Source organism: Rousettus aegyptiacus, unplaced genomic scaffold (assembly GCF_014176215.1).
Source record: "Rousettus aegyptiacus isolate mRouAeg1 unplaced genomic scaffold, mRouAeg1.p scaffold_m13_p_11, whole genome shotgun sequence".
Classification (NCBI taxonomy): Eukaryota; Metazoa; Chordata; class Mammalia; order Chiroptera; family Pteropodidae; genus Rousettus; species Rousettus aegyptiacus.
In genome coordinates this window covers 10,397,348-10,419,324 of record NW_023416286.1, presented here as the reverse complement: position 1 = coordinate 10,419,324, position 21,977 = coordinate 10,397,348, and the positions used below count along the sequence as shown (strand labels likewise).

Below are 21,977 nucleotides of genomic sequence, written 5' to 3'. Positions count from 1 at the left end.
AGTCAAATGATAAAAGATGTTTATATTAAAAGCACATTTGGAGTCATGAATGGAATGCCATGCTTAATAACTAGGAAAATGACATTAGTCTGGGAAAAAATGAGCCGATACACAGAGAAACAAAAATAGGAGAATATGAAGTTGCCTTGAGAGTCAAAGGGAGTAGCCTTGGCTATTGACGCCCCTTGCCCATTTGCAGGCTGCCCGAAGTCTAACTACATTTCATTTTCTGCCCTTAGATGCTTATGAGACTTTCTGCTGTAACCTCATGGTAATTAAGTTACCTTTAATGTTCTTGTGATTTCTCAAACATAAAATGCTCACAGAACATGAACAGTGATTCACAGGGCCACTCTGTGCCATGGTGAAACCAGGCAGAGTGAAGGACACTGCTGTCATACACGAACACGCACACACCCCTAAGCATCCCCTCTTCTAATTAACTTGGCAACTACTGCTTCTTTATTCCTAATTATAACTCTAGGCCCACTGCAGTTCTTAGGCCTCCTTGATAAAAATTATCAAGCTCTAACCCACTTCCTCACAGTTGGCAACCCATCTGGAACTGGCCCTGCTTACTTAAATCCAAATTTTAAAACAAGCACCTCTCAACTCCTTTAAGAGAAGCTCCACAGTCTCCTACAGTACCTTCTCCATTGCTGCAACATGCGAAATAAACACAACGATTTTGCCCCAAAGCTTGTTTTGTCATCTTGGGCTGGGAGAGGCTGATACTTGCAGACCTACCCACTCTAATTTTTATGTATGCATTGATTTACAAATTTAAAAGCTTGAAATTTTGTAGAGAAATAACTAGTGTTCAAAAATCCTTAATTATTGCCAAGAGAAATATACATGCACCAAAAGATATGGCAAAACAGCAACTGTTAATGAGTGACCTTAAAAGTTATGAACTACATTGACTACTCCTAAATTATACAAGAATAAATTTAAGTCAGGTTGCCTAATAAAAGTGAGAAATTTAAAAAAATGAAAGAACATTATTTTGGTCCTTAAAGGACATAACAATATAAGCTATTGATGATTAATTATTATAAGAAAAAAATTTAAATGAATACATACATGGTTGAGAAAAACTAAGTATAAAATAACACATAAAAATGCAATTCAAATATATTTTATGATCACTTTCCTTTTTGTAAGACATTAAAATACCTTCAGTAACCTAAAACCACCTTTGTTCCTGTCATACGTATGTATGATAATGTCAAAAGCAATGAGATTTACTCATCACAAGTACTATTTTTTTAAAACAACTATTCAATAGCTGGGGTAAAGATATTTTTATCATGTAAATCTAATGAGTTCTTCACGACAGTTTAACATTTTTTTTTTCTCAGCGGAAGGGAATTATGTATCAAATCAGAGATAAAAAGGGAAACAGAAGAGAGAGGAAAGAAAGAATGACGAAGAGTGTACATTCAAGAACGAGACCGTGAAAGGACACGTGTTTCTGTAGGCCGGTGTGGAAAGCCAGAATTAACCTCGGGTGACTAAAGCAGCCAGCTCGTGGGTGTGAATAATCAACACTGGGAATTCTCACACATAACACACAATTTTACCTATCTTCTCTTATTTTCAAAACTTTTCTCTACCAAAAATGATCACTAACAACAATAATGTTTTATGCAAATACAAGGAAAAATACTGAATATTATGTACTAGAATCTAAGTTGGGCAATGTTAATATAAACAGTAAGATACTTCCTAGCTACGAGTGAAAAATATTTTAATTATTACTGCATGAATAAAATGGCACAGGACCATGGAAGAGAAGGCATTAATTTGGCATAAGAAATCTGAAGCAGGACTCGCAGCAGAGAATAATTTTGGGGAGAGAAAAAGGAAAAAGATCCATTGCAGAAGGAAGTGTTGTACAAAAACAGGGAAATGTGATAATGCATACCCTGTCTGCAGGTTTAAGGAATGTGTTCTATAGCAAGAGCATGAAGATGAGTCTGAAAAAGAAGATTATAACTAAATTATAAAGGATACCAAATGCAGTTCTGCTATATAGCAAAGGTTTCTAGATTTTTGGATTATATAATCTGGAAGAAATTTGAAGGATCATATCTTAACAGCTGGCAATTTTATATTTTGCCAAGTAATGGTATTTAAAAATCAAAACTCAAAACCTAAAATCTACCATTTGCTATAATTTTATTAAGAAAAATCATTTCAACAACAAAAAGATATGAACATCATCTGCACAGTCTTAAATATGGGATATGTTAACATTCTTTGGTTGCAGGAAAGTTATAGAATGATATTCTGCCAGACGACCAAAAAGTGAACTTTCAATATGTGACTTGTTCCAATGTCTCATTTTCAGCATAGTCACTTTTTAAAAAATCCAAGAGGCATATTCTTAATGCTCTTTTGACTCAATTCTGAACATCTGAGCTAAACTTATGGAAGCCCAAGAAAAACAGCTCTCAATTACCCAGCAGTTTCTTCTACTTTCTTTTTGCAGTGCCAGGAGGAAAAAAGAGTGGAGATATCTGGCCATAAAAATTTGGGGAAAGGGGGCTAATATGTGGGGTCCTGAGTGACCAACATAGAGCAGTTAAAAAGTTATCTGATAGCAATTCCTTACATTTTAAAATTATCGCAAACCATCACTTAGGAACCAGTAATGTGAGACTTACAACTTAAATCCTTCAAACCTGGTGCTGAATTTGTGTCCCAGTTTTAATAAAGTACAGGACCCATTACTAACATCACTACATTACTAAATTTATTCTGTTTATTTTAGTATGCTTTTGGTAACTATAAATTTATTCTGCACATTTTATCAAATCGTTTTAGTAAAAGACATATACATATATATATATAAAAGGCTTTTAAAGGAATGAGGAAACATTTAAGATTTATTTTTTTCAGTAATAATTACTGAATCTTTTTCTTATTGTAAAAGTTACACACACTACAGAGCCACTGCACTGATATTCTCTCTGGCTAGAACAATACTGTTCTGGTGAGCTGTACTGCTCGTCTCTTTTAAGGCTTTGCTCAAAGGTAACTTTTACCATTGGCCTACTTAACATCAGTCAACCCTCTAAAACTGCAGTCTAACCTGTCATTTCCGTAATCCCAAACTCTTGTGTTGTACTTATCCTTTTACATAGCATTCACTAGCTTCTAACATTCTATATAATGTAATTATTCATTATGTTTAATGCTTATTTATTGTCTCTGTTTGCTAGAATATAGGCTCCACAAGGCAGGGGTCTTTGTCTGTTATTTACTAATATATTCCAAGTGCTTAAACTAGAGCAAGAACTCAATATTTTGTTTTTAAAAAATGGACAGCCTGCCAGGTGTCACTGTTTTGAGAGCTTTATTTGCCTTGTGGAATTTACCCCTCCCTGGAGCCCTGTGAGAGAGGCACTCTCCCTGAGGGCATCTTACAGAGAAGAACTCAAGCTACAAAACGGCCAGGTAAGTCTCAAAGGTCACAGAGCTCAGGAAGCAGTGGAGCAAGACTTCAACTCAGATCAGTTGTGAACTATTACTGTGCCCCGAGCAGAAACAGATTGTGTGGAAGTGGTTGAGACAGTGAAGGAACAGGCGCAGGAAAACGTGTCCAGTAAACAGGAAGTGGAAAGCAGAAAGCTGCACATGGGCTGCTGAACCCAAAGAGCGGCAGCAAAGCCATCATTCACCCGCGGGGCATCTGGAGTTTGACTGCCCTTGCTGACGTTCGCTAACAGTTATAAAACAAAACTTTTTACAAAATAAATAAAGCTCCAAATAACATCTTTTTGAAAGCTGCTCTCCTGTTACAGGTGCATAAATGAAATCTTCACGACAGTTAGTTTACCTTCTTTGCCTCCTTACTCCATTGAAGCTGCTGCTGAGTAAAAGACAACAGCTTCGTCGACTACCCATTAAGTATTTCTTTTCATTTTCTCAGTTAAGCATGTTTATATCACACACGTTATGTGAACAAGAAAAGTCGCTTAACGAAGCCTGGCTCTTAGAGTGAGAAGGAGTGTTTAGAGGCCTTTGCTTAGTAAGCGCGCCATCCTTGTGACAGGTAGACAGCAGTCCACAGAGCCTGGGATCATGCAAACCAGAACCTCTCATTCCCACACTTCGTCCCGGTTCTTCACTGTGTTATTAGCTGCGCGATAACATTGACTGTGTAAACATGCTATTTTACAACAGGAATAAGGAGAAAGCATATATGAATATGTTAAAGTCTGTGGAAACAACGTCTTTGTATTCTTTTGGCAATAAATATTTCTCCAGAATTACAAATTATGCCATGATTAACAGACACATTACAGGAAACTAAAATAATTAGAATATAGAGAGAAATCATACCTTCTATCAATAGCTCTTGTCCATGACTGCCAAGAAGTGTACGAGATAGGAATGGGGCAAAGTCTACAAAAATTTCACGAAGAAGAGGAGCAACTTTTTCTAAAGCTCTTTCAAGTTTTGCAGTGATGCTGTTGAAATTAAGACATAAAGACTAGTAAATATAATTCAAAATAAAAAGTGAAATAAATTTTACTTCTAAATTAAAATCTTTGAAAATCATAAAAGTCCAATTCTAACCCACTGAATAATAACAGCTTCATGTAGAAGGGACACACTGTGCTGTTTCATATTAGTCATAAGGCCACTCAAAAGACTGCAGCTAAAGTAGAATGACTACATGGTGAAAGGAATCAGGGTTCTGGAACCGGCAAGGGCCAGAGATCCTCTTCATAAGGGGCTTCAAGAAAGAAATTCTTGAATGTCTTCTTTGTCTATCCTTCCATCCATCAAGGAAAAATGGTTTTGAACACTGGATCACTGCGCCTATTATAAAGAATGAACCCTTGATCTCAAGAGTCCCCTGGAAATTCTCCGAAAAGCTAAACAAATAAGAGGATAACTGGAATTCAGTGTGATACAGTTGAATTGCTTTGCCAGAGTAGGCAGGTTACCTTTCATAAGCCCACTTAGTTTTATTTACCAGTCTCTGCATTATTATTTATATTCTTCACTATTAAGTTATAAGTTAAATGGCCGTACATAAGAACTGTTTGACATTCTTGAAAACACCCTGAATAGTATGTATAAGAGAAAAAAACATGGGAAAAGAAATAACTCTGCTCAGGAAAATAAAAAACGTGCTTTGGAGTGTGACTGTTTGGCCTGAAGCGCTGGCTCTATCACATGCTGCCTAGGCGACCTTGGGACATTAGATTTCCCATGCCTGCAAAATGAAAATGATCATAGTACCTGCCCCTTGAGGATTAAGTGAGCCCAGTCTTGTAAAGTGCACAGAAAAGTGCCCGGACACAGAGACAGGTCAATAACGGTAGCTCTTACGACTGCTACTCTGAACAAAATACATCTTTATTTACTCTTATAAAATGTGACTGATATATTTTTTAAAAACCTGTTTAATAACATAATGTTGGATGACAGCTCATTCTACACAGAAGACATGTACAGGAAAGAATTAAACAATGCTTCAAAATCATAAAAGTTCTGCCACAATGCTAAGTAATGTTTTTGTTACATATGAGGAAAACATGATGACAAAAGGTAATTAATCATAGAATAATCTGCAGTACATTACTAATATTTAAAACTAAATTATTACATTTTTAAACAATTAAATTATTAACTAGGGATTAGGAAGTAATCTAGGATGCCTTCTCTCCTGAATCCTCTGTATCTGCAAACCTTACCGTTAGCACGCTGACTTTGCTATCTGCCTTTGTCTCCTCTTACGTGGGTCAACAGATTTAGAGAAAGAATTCAGAAGGGACCTCAGATCTGGGCACTTCCACAAATACTTAAAGAGACTATTCTGTAGGAACAACTTTAGGCAGGGAAAAAAAACGTGGGTGATACTTCCCAGACTTGCCCAAGATTAAGTCTTCAACATCCTCCCTACTCTGTTCTTCCCGACACAAGCACCTCTCTACAATGCTGGCTCTCAGACTTCGGTGTGGATTAGAACCACCTGCAAGGCCTGTTTGAACATGGGGTCCTGGAACCCCACCCCAGAGTTTCTGATCAGGCAGGCCTCTGGGCGTACCGAGAATCGGCACTCCTAACAAACTCCCAGGTGGCTAAGACTGCTGATCCAGGAAGCACACTCTGAGAATAACTTTTGATGAGAGTATTTGCTACTAGTATGTGGTAATGAAATAGCTAGCAAAGGAATGGCTATCTAACATCACAGAATGATAATAATACTTGTTATCTCTGGCTTTTCATGAATGTAGACATAACTTCCTTTTGGGTTCTACTACTTCATTCATTCAGTCGAATCTCCAGGATCATGCCCTACTACCGTTCCCAGCTAAAGTGATCCCACTACTAAGGAAAGTTAAGTAGGAATGGGAAGCATGAACCTATGAAGAGGAGAAGAATCTAGATATAATTATCATTCTTTGTTTCTGCAGCTGCATTCTGAGTAAAGCATGAATACTTATTTTTACTTAAGCTTAATTTATCAGAGTAAAATTGCTTCAGAAAAATTTTAGATTTATAGAGGTTGACATCATAGTTATATTATTGGATCATAATATACAACTTTCTCATTAAAGCCAGGAACAATTTTAGTCCCTAGTTTAAGACTTTTTTCCCAAATTTTACAGGTTTTTGTGTAATTTAGAGGCTTCGGCATTGCAAAAATACTGTTCTTGGTGATGACGTTAAATATCGAATGGAAACTCAACAACTAAATACATGTGTGTGTAATAATATATTCTTATATATTAATATAGTAATTACCTTGGTTTAAGGGTAATGGATAAAAACAGACATTTCTCAGTGAATAAATCCCTATAAAATATTTTGCAACTATTTTCTTATAAAATTTAATAGAATATTATATATGATGCTTATACATATCATCCTGCAACCATAATTTTAATTTTCCATTAGGGGCCAAACAATGTAACAATTTACCCAGCAAGAGATCGAAGCTTTTAAATATAGAAAAATCATTATCAAATAATACTGCCTGATTTCTCTATTGAACAACAACAAAATCTAAATGGAAGTTTCATCATCACCTTTTCACAGTGAAGAAACTGGATGGTATTTTGTTGTTAATATTTAAAGATTCCTCACAATGTACTTTAAAGGAATGTAAACACTGTATGGAATCTTCATCTTACATAATTTAAATTCTCAAAGGAAATGGTATAAACATGAATCTCAGCTTTATACCTTCCTCTATCACCTGGCAAATAATCACCTATTATAAAGAAAAACAAAAGCAAAACATTGTGCTTCTATTGTTATTTGAATTCTCATCTAAGAGAAATACACAATAAAAAACTTTTTCCCAACTGCAAGGCATATACGAAAAATTTATCCGTTAACATGTAAAAAAATAAATTAAAAAAAAAACATTTTAATGAGGCAGAACTCCTTGGCCTTGTGTTCTATAAAAATAAGTGTTTTATTCCCTTCATTTAAAATATAATTTTTATTTTAAAAATAGAAATAACATTTAATTACCAAAAGAAAACAATGTTCCATAGAAAATTATTTTGTAAGAAAAACTGGCATATTTTAATTAATTTAGGGAAAAGACTAGACTAAGTAATAACTTTTCCATTTTATTTGAAAGTTTATTTTTTTCATTTATTCAAAAAACATCTAGTCGCAGGCATTTTTTACACAGAAATAATACAGATGTGCACTAGATGCAGAATCTGCCCTCCATAGCCTTCAGTGACATATCTAATCTAAACACTCTAGTAACGTCTTAATATCTGCATATGTTCATGGGTCCTACACAGAGAATTTTCAACTCTAGGCTGAAATGCATTCTCTCCGGCTATCCATCCCTCTCTCCCTATTCTTTTTTATTCCCTTCAGGTCACACGAATGATGCTTGTGGTGCTATTGTGACTTTGGCTATTTTTTTGTATAGTAAGTGCAAATTCTTTTAAGAAAGGGAATTATTGATTTCCATGAAGAAAATTACTGTTGCAACTTGGAAAATTTATCAACTACTCTAACAAAATTACCAACTATAGGAAAACAAAAATTCAAAGAAAATAATAATGCTTTACATGAAATTCTGTAGCCTGGATTAAAACACTATGACTTAAAACATTTAGAGATTATTATTACAGTTTTAAAAACCACAATTATGTATTGGTCTTTACTTGAATTAGGAAATCTTGTTTACAGAAGTTTATAAACTGTGATAAATTTATTTGAATGAAAATATAATTAACTCATGGGGAAAAAAAGGTTAGGAAAACCTGTGGCTGAAAATTATCAACTCTTACCAAATGTAACTGACCTGGAAACACATCCAAGGCCAAGGTAACTGCAAATAAATGAATCAGCAAAAAAAAAAAAAAAAAAAAAGAATCAGCAAAATAAGCGTCTCTTGTTTCTAAATAAATCCCCTTTATTAATATGTTGCACAACAAAGTATTGATTATTTTCAAATGTTATATGTTTTAGAATTCTAGAAAAACATAATGCTACTTCTATTTAGGACACTGCTTAAATTGTGAGTTGTATTTTAATAAACTACCTTGTGTTTGTGCCAATTTATAAAGTTATAATTTTCACTTACTTTTGATTTTAATTTTTTGTATTCTCCTAAGTCCTTAGCATAATGTCAAAAATACAATAAACATTTAATATTTTAATTTGGTATATTAAAGTTCTTAAACTTCTTTATTCATTTCTTAAAACATATAAAATGGATATGTATAATAATCAAGAATGAAAATAATTATGTACCCTTCAGCAATGTACTTAAAAGATATAGCCCAAATATAAAGGAAATTATTACACAAGTAAATTCCACAGTAGATTTTATTAATCAAATAGTCCTATGTAAATTAGAAAATGCAGGCAGAGGCTAAGTGAACCAATTTCCTTAAGTAAAATTAGGTGCAAGATTAGGAGAGTGCTAATGACAGCAAAATATTACATACTGCCAAGTTAAATTCTTAATCAGCTACACGTTATGACTAGTAATTGAGTTTAAGTATTTTGTCTATATTTCACTAATCTTCCAGTATGAAATATAAACAGAATAGATGGCTGATGAGTAAAATACTTTCAAGATCTCAGAAACTGTGATACTGTAAGCTACTGAAAAACAGTTTCTTTAAACAACAACTTTTTTTAGGGCTGTAGTCACTAAGCAAAACATGAAGCTGAAAAAAACTCTTGCGCATTTCATTTTCCCATGATCTTTTAAATTGAAAACTGGCATCTTCTTCTCATTCTTCCTTAACTCAATCATATACATTTTCAAATGCATGATGTACTGATTAAGAAAGTAGATAAAATTACAAGGACACCAAAAAATTGAACCCAACTAGAATTCTTCTGTATGCAAGAACTTCACTCCTTTATGTGGTAAACTAAATTTGAAGTACACATTTTTCAAGTTTCAAGAAATGTAATGCTGGAATGTCTTTACATAATTATATAAGCTTCTTTAGAGTGCAGTTTGGGAAATTGTTAAATCCATGTCTTGCAGGCAAAAAGAAAATGAAAAAAAAAACTGAAAGGGAACAATTCCTTCATTTATAGTTGCTATTCAAATAAAACAGCATAAAAATTAACTATACTGAAATAAAAATATAAAGTCCAGAATATGTTATTTAACAGAGACAAAAAAACAAATCTAGTAATATAAAGAGTAAGGCTGATTGTGCTTTATATAAGTGATGTAAAATTGAAGTAATAAAACTTTTCTTACTAAATAACAATTTTGATATATTGTAAAAGAGATTTCAGAGTAGTAGATACTGCAGTGGATCAGCAAACCCCCTTTAGAACAGAGATCCTCACTCCCTAGAAAGTTCAAAGGAGGACCACTGGATTATGGTTCACGCACAGTGAACCCTCTCAGAAGGAACTTGTCTCACCCAGAGTGAAGTCTCCTCATCGAGAGCAATCTGCACTCAAACACTAGCAGTTAGGGGGACAAAAGGCCCAGGTCCCTCGACTCAGTTGAGGACATCCCTAAGAGTCATTCCACCTTCAGAGCTTTCCCATGGAATGGCCTTGGGCCTCCCTTACCACGGCATCACTTTCTTCCTGACTAACCCTCCCTTCCCACTTACTTACAGGGGTGTGATCAAAAGCACCCCTCACTAAGCCACCTGTGCACGATGCTCTATCTATGAAATAGTTTCCCGGGGTAGTGGTCAGTTCATGAGTATTTTTTTTTTTTTTTTTTAGCATAGTACCCAGTTCACATAATATCTTTTGGAAATATAAATTGAAAAATCATTGATTAGGAATAGGAACTTTTAAAGAGACATCGAGAACTTCCCTTTAGCTGTAGAAAGCTGGAAAGGGTCGCTCCCACACTGATGATGACAGAAAGCCAGACAATCTACAGGCTCTTACATGTGGCTGTTAGAACCTATGAGAGTTGAGGTTTCAGGCCAACCAACTAGCCTTGAAATCTAAAGACAAGAACCTTGAAGGAAATATAGGAGGGATGCCAGAACTTGCTTGGGTACCATATAAGCTGGTAAGAAGTCAGCTAAAACTTTTAATAAATTGCTGAAGTTCGAGTGTGAGCTAATACAAGAGAATAAAACTGTCAGAGCTGCAGACACAAAGGGAGTTGGGCAGTAATTTGCAGGCTCTTCTCCACGAACCGCGCCATGAGGAAGTCCCTCGCTGCTGGAGGCTGAGGGAGGGAAGCAGTAATTGCTGCAGAAAAGACACGAAGCCCATCTCATCCCTACATCCTCTATGAAAAGAAACCTTTTACATCTTTGAAAAGGACAGCAAAGCCATCCATTTGCAGGGTACAGGAGAGCCTACTCAAGCTGAGAAAGAGAATAAAAAACCAAAATTCTTGTGAGAGGGGCAGGAGTTCATCCTGACTCCTGATATTTAGATATTCTGCAACCACTTGGGAATGGGTGGGATCAGTGGGAAAGCCTGACTTCCAAGACCCTGGGCAGCACCTGCCTGAAACCAAGTCTGAACCAGAATAACATAAAACAACCACATGTCCCCCAAAGAGCAGACCTGCAAGTATCCAATAACAAATAACAGCAGACTACTGTCACAGAGGGGGCCACGGTGTAGAGAACCCCTTTGATGTGCAGGATCAAAGGAAAGCCTAAAGACGAGGGTAAAATAGGAACACTGAGTAAAACATTCTGACAAACGAGCCCCCAGATTACCACAGGAAAAGGTAGATAAAGTAAAAGCAGTGAGAGTAGCTAAAAAAGAAAACACGAACCTAGCTTAACTCCTGAGTAGAATGATGGAACTCCCAACAGTAGAGGCTCAGCTTAAGAAGAGGTAGATGCATATCCGGCATGAACACTATAAATGTCAACCACTAATGTCCTATATTTGATACTCAGTTTTCATCCAAAAAAAAATAAATAAATAAAATAAGATAAATCAGAAAAATCAGAATCACAAACCAGAATCAGAATCACAGATAAACCAGATGTTGGAACTATCACACAGATTTTAAAATAACTATGATTACATGTTAAGAATTAATTAATAGTTGAAAAGATAGTCACTATCCATAAACAGATGGGGAATTTCAGTACAAACTAAAAAACCGTAAAAAAGAAGCAATGCTACAAATGAAAAATACAGTGCGACAATAATGCCTTTAATGGGCTTATCAATAGACTTATTAGCATAAAGGAAATTAGAAAATAAGCCAAAGGAAAAAAGACATTGAAACAAAAAGAAAATGTATGAAAACGGTGGGATGCTTTTGTGTGTACACACGGGACTGCCCACCTGGAAACGGTGTGGAACTAGCAAAGTGTGGTGGTACACAGGGCTGTCCCAGCCAGAGGAAGTACAAGGCTCATAGGACACTGCAAAGAGCTCAGAGAGGCACAGTGCAGACCCAGCTCAGGTGGCAGACAGTTAAAGCAATGAGACACACCTCATTCACACCAAGCAGCCCAACCCACAATGGCAGCCTGACCTGGATCCAAAGGACGAGGAAGCACTCAAACACCAGGCTGTTCCACCTAGAACCCACTCCTGCTGGCCAGGCTGCATACCAGGCAATACACATCCCTGCCCCAACTACCAGTGGCCTGCTAAAACCATCTGGCAGAAAGTATATTTGAAGAAATAATGGCTGAAGACTTTCTGAATCTGGGGGAAAGAAATGACAACTAGGTCCAGGAAGCACAGAGGTACAAACAAGATGAACCCAAAGAGACCCACACCAAGACATACTGTAATTGATGTGGCAAGAGTTAAAGAGACAATCTTAAAAACAGTAAGAAGGAAACAAGTCACGTCCAAGTGAAACCCCACAAGGCTATCAGCTTATTACTCAGCAGCAAATTTACAACCCAGAAGGGACAGGCGGGAAATATTTAAGGTGCTGAAAGAAAGCAACCTACAGCCTAGGTTATCATTCAGAATTGAAGGAAAGGTAGTTTCCCAGACAAGCAAAAACTAAAGGAGTTGGCCACATTAAACCAATTCACAAGAAGTATTAAAGGGTCTTCTTTACACAGAAGAGAAAAGGTCATAACCAGAAATAAGACACAGGAAAGAAAAAAACTCACTTGTAAATTCAAATAAATAATAAACACAGTGAATCGACCACTTAAAAACTCTATGAAAGTTAAAAAGACAAAAGCAGCAAAATTGACTGTAACTAAAATAAAGTCAGGGATACACAAAATAAAAAGATATAAAACATGACAAGAAAAAGTGTGGAGGGGACAAAAGTATAATACTTCATAAATGCATTGGAAATTATCTGACTATCAGCTTAAAACAGATTGTTATAGATATAGATGGATATGTATGAACCTGATAGTAACCACAAACCAAATTTACTAAAACTACAGAAAAATAAACATAGGAACTCAAAGAAGACACTAAAGAAAACCAGTAAATAAAAAAGAAATAGGTCAAGAGAATAAGAAAGGAACAGAGAACAACAACCAACCAAAAACAATGAAGACTATCAGACTCAATAACAAAAATATAAACAATTCAATTAAATAATGGGTAGAAGACATGAAAATAAATTTCTCCAAAGAAGACATACAGATGGCCAACAGACACATGAAAAATGCTCATCACTAATCAACAAAGAAATGCAAATCAAAACTACAGCAAGACACGAGGATGGTTGTTATCAAAAAGTCAAGAAACATGTAAAGGGAGCCATGCAGTGTTAGCGGACCTTCGAACAGCTGCAGCCACGGGAAAAAGAAGGGAGATTCCTCAAAAGAGTTAGAAATTGACCTACCAATTCCTCTTCTGGACATTAATCTTTAAGAAGAAAAACAGGAAAAAAAAGATAAAAAATATGAATAACAAAATAATAATAACTACATGTCTATCAATAATTACTTTACATGTAAATGGATGAAATGCTCCAATCTAAAGACATAGGGTAGCTGAACTGATAAGAAAACAAGACCATCATATATGCTGCCTACCAGAGACTCATTTCAGATCGTAAAGACACACATAGACTGATGAAGATATTTCATGAAAATGGAAACAAATAAAAAACCTAGGGTAGCAATACTTACACCAGACAAAACAGACATTGAAATAAAGGCTATCAAAGAGAAAAAAAGGGCTCAGTAATCCCACTTCTGGATATTTAACCAAAGAAGCTCAAAACACAAATTTGAAGAAATATATATACTCGTATGTTCACTGCAGTGCAATTTACAACAGTGAAGATATGGAAGTAACCTTCAGTAGAAGACTAGATAAAGAAGTGGAACATATATGTAATATAATACTGCTTGGTCATAAAAAAACAAAATATTACCATTTGTAACAACATGCATGGACCTCAGAGAGTATTATGATAAGTGAAATAAGTCAAGGAAAGACAAATATCATACGATCTCACTTATATATAAAATCTAAAAAACAAAATAAATGACCAAAAAAAAAAAAAGAGAGAAACAGACTTATAGATACAAAGAACAAACTGATGACTGCCATATGGGAGGGGGTCTGGAAGGTGAGTGAAAAAGGAAAGGGATTAAGAATTATAAATTGGTAATTATAAAATAATAACAGGGATGTGAAGTACAACATAGAGAATATAATCAGTAACACTGTAATAATTATGGATAGTACCAGGTGGGTACTAGAATAATTGGGGGGCTGGAATGTCAACTCTAATTGAAAAAACAAAAATTAAAATAAGAAACCAAAGACTATCATAAGAGCTAAAGAAGAATCCATTAATTCCACTTCTGGATATTCATGCAAAGAAACCTAAAACACTACTTCCAAGGGACATGTGCATCCATACAGTCAAGTGTTATTTACAATATCCAAGAAGACAACCTGGGTGTCCATAAATGGATAAAGAAGAAATTTTACATTTCATATATATATATATATATATATATATATATATATATATATATATATATATTTTAGAGAGAGAGAGAGAAAGAGAGAGAGAGAGAGAGAGAGAATGGAATATTACTCTGCCATAAAAAAGAATGAAATCTTGCCATCTGCAACAACATGGGGTCCTAGAGGGTATATACTTAGTGGAGTAAATTATACAGAAAGTCAAATTGATAGTTACAAAACAGTCATGGGGACATAGGATTTAGCATAAGGAACATAGTCAATAATACTGTAATAACTATGGTGTCAGATAAGTGGCAGATTTTTCAGGGTGATCACTTCATAAGTTCTATAAATGTCTAACCACTATGAAACTAATATAATATTGTATGTAAACTGTAACTGAAAAATAAAAAAATAAAAAATAAAAACATAGATAAGTTTAAAGAAAATGAAGCAAAAAGAATGGCCATTAAAAGCATTAATAGCCTAATACCAAGAAAGCCAAGTTAAGGAGTTGAAAGGTTTAATTAGATGAGATATTAAACTTACATCATACTTGACTAAGTTTTTTATAAGTTAAAAATTACAAGAAAATTTAATTTTCGTATGATATAATTAAGGAATAGAATAAATGGATCTAACATAACCCAGTGGAAAGAAGTGACTAAAAAAACTAAGCCATTCAATGTTTATACTCAATCTAATTTGTAATGATAAACAAACAAGCTACATGAAAATAATCTGAATTTCCACCTTTCGTAACAATCTGAGTCCCCTGCTTAGAGTGACTAGGAAAACTGAATAAAAACCTAAACAAAACTAAACAAACTCTTTGAGAAAGTTAAGCCAGGCACCCATTATTTAACTATGATCCAAAGAAGAAGAAACCCCAAAGAGGTAATTTTGGTATCTGATCCACTTTTCTCACATGGACATGTTTTTGGAAGAAGTTGTGCAATAGCTCAGCAGCTGAACAAAATTTTTAACAAGCATATGGGCAAAAACTGAAGTTCAGGGCCTACCAAAAGGGAGGAGGCCCTTAGAAGAACCCTATGATTCAAAGGGGACTCTGTAAATTATACCCTAGAGTCGTAGTGGACAGGAAATGACTAGCCCCGTCATCTAGTCTGCATTATGTCATGTGAGATTGCTGGTGTCTATCAAAAGCAAATGTTACATTTTTTCCTGGGAGAAAAAACAAACCTCACCATTTTGTACCTTCCTATCTTCTCTCTACAATCTTTCATATACTAGCTTCTTCATAATATAATGAAAACAAAAAACATTAAAGTAGACAAGAAGATATTATTGAATAGCAGGAGAAACAAAAAATCATAGAGAAAGTTCCAGGAGAAGCCAAATAATGAAACAAAGACTTTAAAGTATCTATTTTCCATATATTAATGAATTAAAGCCAGACAACTAGAAGAGAATATTAAACTATGAACAATAAAATGAAAATTCTAATACAAAAAAATGAAATTAAGAACTCAGAAGATTAGAAACAGCTAAAGAGAGAATTAGTAAAATGCAATAAGGGTCAAAGAAAAAACTCAATAATGGAGTGAGGAAGAAGAAGGGAATGAGAATATACACAGATGATAAGTAAAGAAAATGTCGAGTATATATACAATTTAAGTCCTGAAAAGGTATTGAGTGAGAGGCATATTTAAAGAGGTAATGGCTAAGAATTTTCCAGCCACTGATGAAAGTCACCAAATTTCAGATTTGAAGAGCACTATAAGCTATATTTATCCCAAGCTGGATAAATACAAAGAAACCACACAGAGCCTGAGTATATCATAGTAAAAGTGCTACATACCAAAGAAAGAGAAAACCGTAAAAGCAGACAGCAGGGGTGAGAGAGTAAGGACATGAGCAGAGAAACAGCAGTAAGACTGAAAGTTAACCTTAAAAAAAAAAAAAGGCAAAAGAGGAAAGAAAACAAAGAAATGAAAATAAATAGACAGTTGAATAATATCATCGAAGCACTCAAAAAACAAACAAACAAAACAAAAAAAGCCTGCCAACCTAGAATCTATGATGGTCCAAAATATCCTTTAAGAAAAGAGGTTAATTTCAAAGATTTTTAGTCAAATGAGAATTGAGTGAATTCAAGAGTGGCAGGCTTGCACTAAATGAAATACTAAGGAGGTGGGGTATTCTTCAAGAAGGAAGAAAACGAGGCCAGAGGAAATCAAGCATTCAGAAAAGAATGATAAGCAACAAAAAATGATAAACATTTGAGTAAATCTAAACAGATGCATATGCACACACATATACATACATGTAGAAGTGTGTCAGAAAAATTTGGGGCAAATAAAATTATACTAAGATGCACTGTCTGGGAAGAGAACTTAGACAAATCAAAACTTAACCTTGTGGTTGGAGGATGATCACTTAAAACACGGATTCTCAAAATGTGTTCTTAGAACAGTGTAGCATCAAGATCATTTAGTGTTATGGCTAATTTTGTTTGTCAATTGACTGGCCTCCAGGGTACAGATATTTTATCAAATATTCTTCTGAGTTTATCTGTGAGGGTGTTTCTGGATGCAATTAATATTTGAATGGATAGACCGAGTAGAGCAGATTATTCTTAATGTGGAATAATTCAGGAAAATAGATACTCCATTCAGCTGAAGAAGTGAACAGAATAAAAATGTTAAGAGGGAACTCCTTCTGTCCGACAGTTGGAGCTGGGACATTGGTCTTTTCTGGCCTTCGAAACAGGACTGAAAAGTTAGCTCTTTTTGGATCGTGAGCCTGTCAACTTTTAGACTGGAATTTACACCACCAGCTTTCCTGAGTCACCAGCTTCCTGACAGCAGATCCTGGAACCTCTCAGACTTCGGAGATCCACTGAATCAGAATCTGGGGAGTAGGACACAGCAATCTGTTTTAATAAGCCTTCCATGTGACTCTGTTGCATGCTGATGTCTGCATGCTGAGCTAAAGGGAAAATACTACTATATAATCCTCAACCTAACAGTTTCTTGTTACTTCTCTCTGAGTAAATGTTTCTTTGGCAATATGAAAAAAATTGTTCAATCACTGCAAAGACATGGAAGGAAGGAAGGAAGGAAGGAAGGAAGGAAGGAAGGAAGGAAGGAAGGAAGGGAGGGAGGAAGGGAGGGAGGAAAAGGAAGGAGGAAGTTAGCAAATGCAAATAATAAATATCAGAAATAAAAAGGAAAATTTTCTCATAGAATATATGAATGTTAAAAGAATAATAAGAAAATACTATGAATTGTATTAAGCCAATAGACTCTACCAAAACTGATAATAAGCAAAACAGAAAATCTGGAGAGACTTGTAACTACTAAATTAAAATTTTAATTTAAAACCTTTCCCAAAAGAGAAGATCCAGGATCAGATGTCTTTGTTTGTGAAGAACACCAAATATTTCAGAAAAACAAACAAAAACAAACAAAAAAAAACATGAATCATTCTTCAATATAAAAAATTCACCAAAATATGTTCAAAAATGCCAAAAATTCTTCAAGAGAGAAAACAGATTTTACATCACAAAGAAAATGGATTCCTTCCAGGAATTCAAGATTTAACATTTAAAAAATAAATCAACAAAGTATATTAGCTGAAAAAGGAGAAAAACTACATGGTCATGTCAGGGTATGCAAAAAATAAATCAGAAAATAAAATTCAGTCCACATAATGATAGCAACTCTTGGTTAATTATAAACACAAAATACTTATATTTGATGAAAAGTATTTATCATAAATAGAGAGGACACATCAAAATTAATGATGACATGTTCAAAGCTTTCCTTCTGAGATGAAGAAAAGAATGCCGGCTCTAACCAGTTCTACAGAAAACTGCACTGACGGTACCGCAACCGCACAGGAACTGCTTTTCTTTAGTAAGACTTTTTCCCTGACTCACGCTACCTTTGTTCAGTCTAGAGCTATGACTTGCTTTCTTTCAACTAGATTCTTCCACCTTCAGGCATATGGCATGTCCACTCCCTTAATCATTAAGCCGTTAGGACATCGGGTTCTATTCAGCATCAGAGTCTCTAAGGAATAAAGCCTCAGGTCTATAGGCCATGAATACAGCAGAGTGTCAGTAAAACTGAAGATAACATCTTGACCTCTGTTGCATTTCAGCCTGGGACCCATGGAGAGAGAAAGACCCTACTGGCCACATCCCCTTAAAACCAGACAAAACAATGCCATGACTGACATCACGGCCTGATGAAATGATTACCTGCCTCCTACACTAGCCTTGATCAATCCGTAGAGACCAGGACTCCAATTCCCTTATCTACCATGATCGATTTTTTCCCTATATCACCATCGGGAAGCCAGGTGTTTGAGTCCTAGCTCACCTGTGTCTCCAGGCTTGGCGCCATTTCCTTAAATAAACCCTTACTTTCTTTGCTGAAAACCCCTGTTCGTGTCTTATTGGGCTTTGATGCGTGCAAACGAACCCCTTTATTTCAGTAACAGTACTAGGTGGTACTGTAAGTCAAGAAAAGCAAAAAGGTATAAGGACTGTAAGTTGGGATAAACTGCCAGTATTCACAGACAAAATGACTGTACATACATATTTATTTAGAAAGAATTATAAATAAATAATTAGGAATAATAAGTAAGTAAAGGTTTCAGGATACTATTTCAATATACTGAAATGGATTATACACAAGCGAACTAAAACAAAACTAATAAAAGAAATAATTAAAACAACATTAAAAAATCAAATTTCATTTTTTATCTTGAAGGAGTAAGATGGTTCAGAATTTACCTCCCATACTAACTAGAAAATTATACAAAATACAGAGAACAACTATTTTCAGACAGAACAAGCAGCAAAAAACCATAAATCCAGAGGAAAAAGAAACAGGTGAGGTGAGTCCCACCACTATCCAGGTTTCCTGCATGGCGGTATTTCCCACACTACAGCATATCCAGAGCCCAGCAAGCCAAGGTGACAAGACTGAAACCGCATTTCAGGAAGGCCAAGGTGACTAGAATCTGGAGGACAGAGTACCCAAGAGGCAGGAGTTATAAACAGAAATAACTGCAGTAATGTGAGTCTTCGGCTGAGTAACACCTGAAAGTTCTCAAGGTTAGAACAGCTTCTGAGGAAAGAACAATTATGCAGGAGCTGCAATACAAACATCTCACAGAAGGATGAGAGTTGCCTCTGGAAACAAGGTGCCTCATTAAATACGCTGAGTGTTAAGGAGAAATCCCAGCACACGATCTGTGTGTGGCACTATTAGCCCAAGACTAACAGACACCCTAGCCCAGCTCTGCCTTAAAAGATCCTAAAAAAAAACAGGCTGTATGAGGAAAGAAAGCCTTTTGAACAAAAGCTGGACATTCATAGGCAAAAATATAAACCCTGACATATAAACATCACACCCTACACAAACTTTGCTCAAAATGGATCATGGACTCAACACTAAAACTATTTATAAAACCAAAAAACTTTATGGAAAACATATGAGAAAATCTTCACTACTTAGGGCTAAGTGAAGAGTTCTTAGACACGACACCATGATAAGTTTGACTACAACAAAAATGCAAAGTTTTCTTCTGCCAAAGACCTTATTAAAAGAATGAAACAACAAGCTACAGTCTGGGAAAAAATACTTGCAAACCACATTTCTGAAAAAGGACTTGTACTGAAAATAAAAAAGAACTCTAAAAGCTCAAAAGTAAAAAAAAAAAAACAATCCAATTACCAAATGGGCAAAAGACATGCACAGACATTTCACTGAAGAGGACACAGAAAGATGTTCAAATCAGCCATTAGGAAAATGCAAATTAAGATCACGATGAGATATCACTACATACCTGAGAGAATGACTAAAAAAAAGGCAACACCAAAATGCTGATGAATAAACTGAACGATCATACATTGTTGGTGAGACTAATCACGTTCTTACTGTATAAACCCAGTAATCTCACCCTTGGGGACTTAACCCAGAGAAATGAAAACTTATGCTCACAAAAAAAAAAAGTTCATTTCAACTTTTTTCAGAATAGCCCCAAACTGGAAAAAACCTAAATGTCCTTCAGTGGGTGAATGGTTAAAAAAACTGTCATACAACCATATCATGAAATACGACTCAGGAATACAAAGTAATGACCTCTTAATACACACAGCTTGGGCAGATCTCATGGAATTATGTTGAGTGAGCAAATGTCGATCTCAAAATGCACCTCTAAAATTTGTATAAGTCAGAAAAGAAATCATAAAGTCAGAAAAAATGTAGAATAAAAATGACCTAGAGGAAAAGGTAAGGCTTTAAATGCTCATATTAGAAAAGAATAAATATCTAAAATCAAAAATATAAGCAAGGGGCCAGCAAATATTTTCAGTAAAGGGTAAGACAGTAAATATTTTAAGCTTTTAGGACATACTATCTTTGTTGCAACTATTAGCTCTACCACTGTAATGGGAAAGCTGTCACAGGCAATATATAAATAAATGATGTGACTATATTCTAATAAAAGTTGATTTATAAAAACTGGTGGCAAGCAGATTGGGCACATGGACTACAGTTGTATACTCCTGATCTAAGTTTCCATCCTAAGACTCTAGGAAAAACAATGTAAGTAAACTTGCAATAACTAAAAGGAAGTAATAGAGTAAAATTCAAAGTAATAGAAAATAGAAAAAAATTGAATCTAATAGCTAATTTCTAGGGGGGGGAATCACAATGTTAAAAAATCAATAGCGATTCCAAAATGGTCAAAAAAACTAAAATTAAGAATATCAGGAATGAAAGAGGGAATGACATAAGAGATCCCACAAATATTTAAAAGTAACAAAATAATTTTGAAAGTTGTGAAAAACTCTATGGGAAGAAATCCAACTACTTAGATAAAATGGCTAAATTCCTGAAACTAACAAATGACCAAAATTGATATATAAAATGAAACAAAAAAACACCCAGAAATTCTGAATAGTTACTTCTCCATTAAAGAAATTAAATTTGTAATTTAAAACTTTCTCAGAAAATAATTCAAGGCAAAGATGGCAGAACTGGTGAACTCTCAAACATTAGCTATTAGTATAAATAACACTAAAACTACAGGTGACATTGTTTTACACATAGAACATAATAAAGAAACTACAAATAGTATTAGATATACTAAATGAGTTGAAAAAGTCTAAACAATCTACCAAAGAATACTAAAATTAAGTGCATTAAGCAAAGTTGCAGGATACAAAGTCAATATTTAAAAATAAGTGTTCTTTCTATATACGACTGACACAATTAAAATTTTCTTCCCTTTTTTCTCAGCTCAATTGAGGTATATGAGCATAGTTAATCATCAATTTGCTCTCTATTGCATAGATTATTTGCATTTTCTATAATTTTTAAAGGGAAACATGTAGTATTTATTATTTTTTGTTTGGCTTCTAACTAAAAAATTGGAAGTTTAAAGTAAAAAATTTAATTTAGAATATCATTGAAGACATGAAAAATAATTAAAAAGATAAAAATAAGTATAAAACCTTTACAATGAAAAACTACAATAAGTTGCTGAGAGAAATTAACAATCTCAAGAAATGGGGTTATAGAGAAGTTCATAGACTGAAAAACTCAATATTATTAAGATAATAATTCTCCCTAAATTTAATTAAAAATTGAAAAAAATCCTAATTAAAATTT

General features: G+C 34.6%; 1 protein-coding gene across 16 annotated transcripts in view; it reads right to left on the bottom strand.

Moving 5' to 3' along the window:
- Nucleotides 1-21,977, bottom strand: part of NBEA (neurobeachin) — a 611,133-nt gene that overhangs the window by 346,432 nt on the left and 242,724 nt on the right. For all 16 annotated transcript variants that reach the window (XM_036228295.1, XM_036228296.1, XM_036228300.1 and 13 more), the window contains one exon: nt 4,351-4,478. In XM_036228295.1, the coding sequence (XP_036084188.1) occupies nt 4,351-4,478 (128 nt within the window). The remainder of the gene's footprint in view (nt 1-4,350; nt 4,479-21,977) is intronic.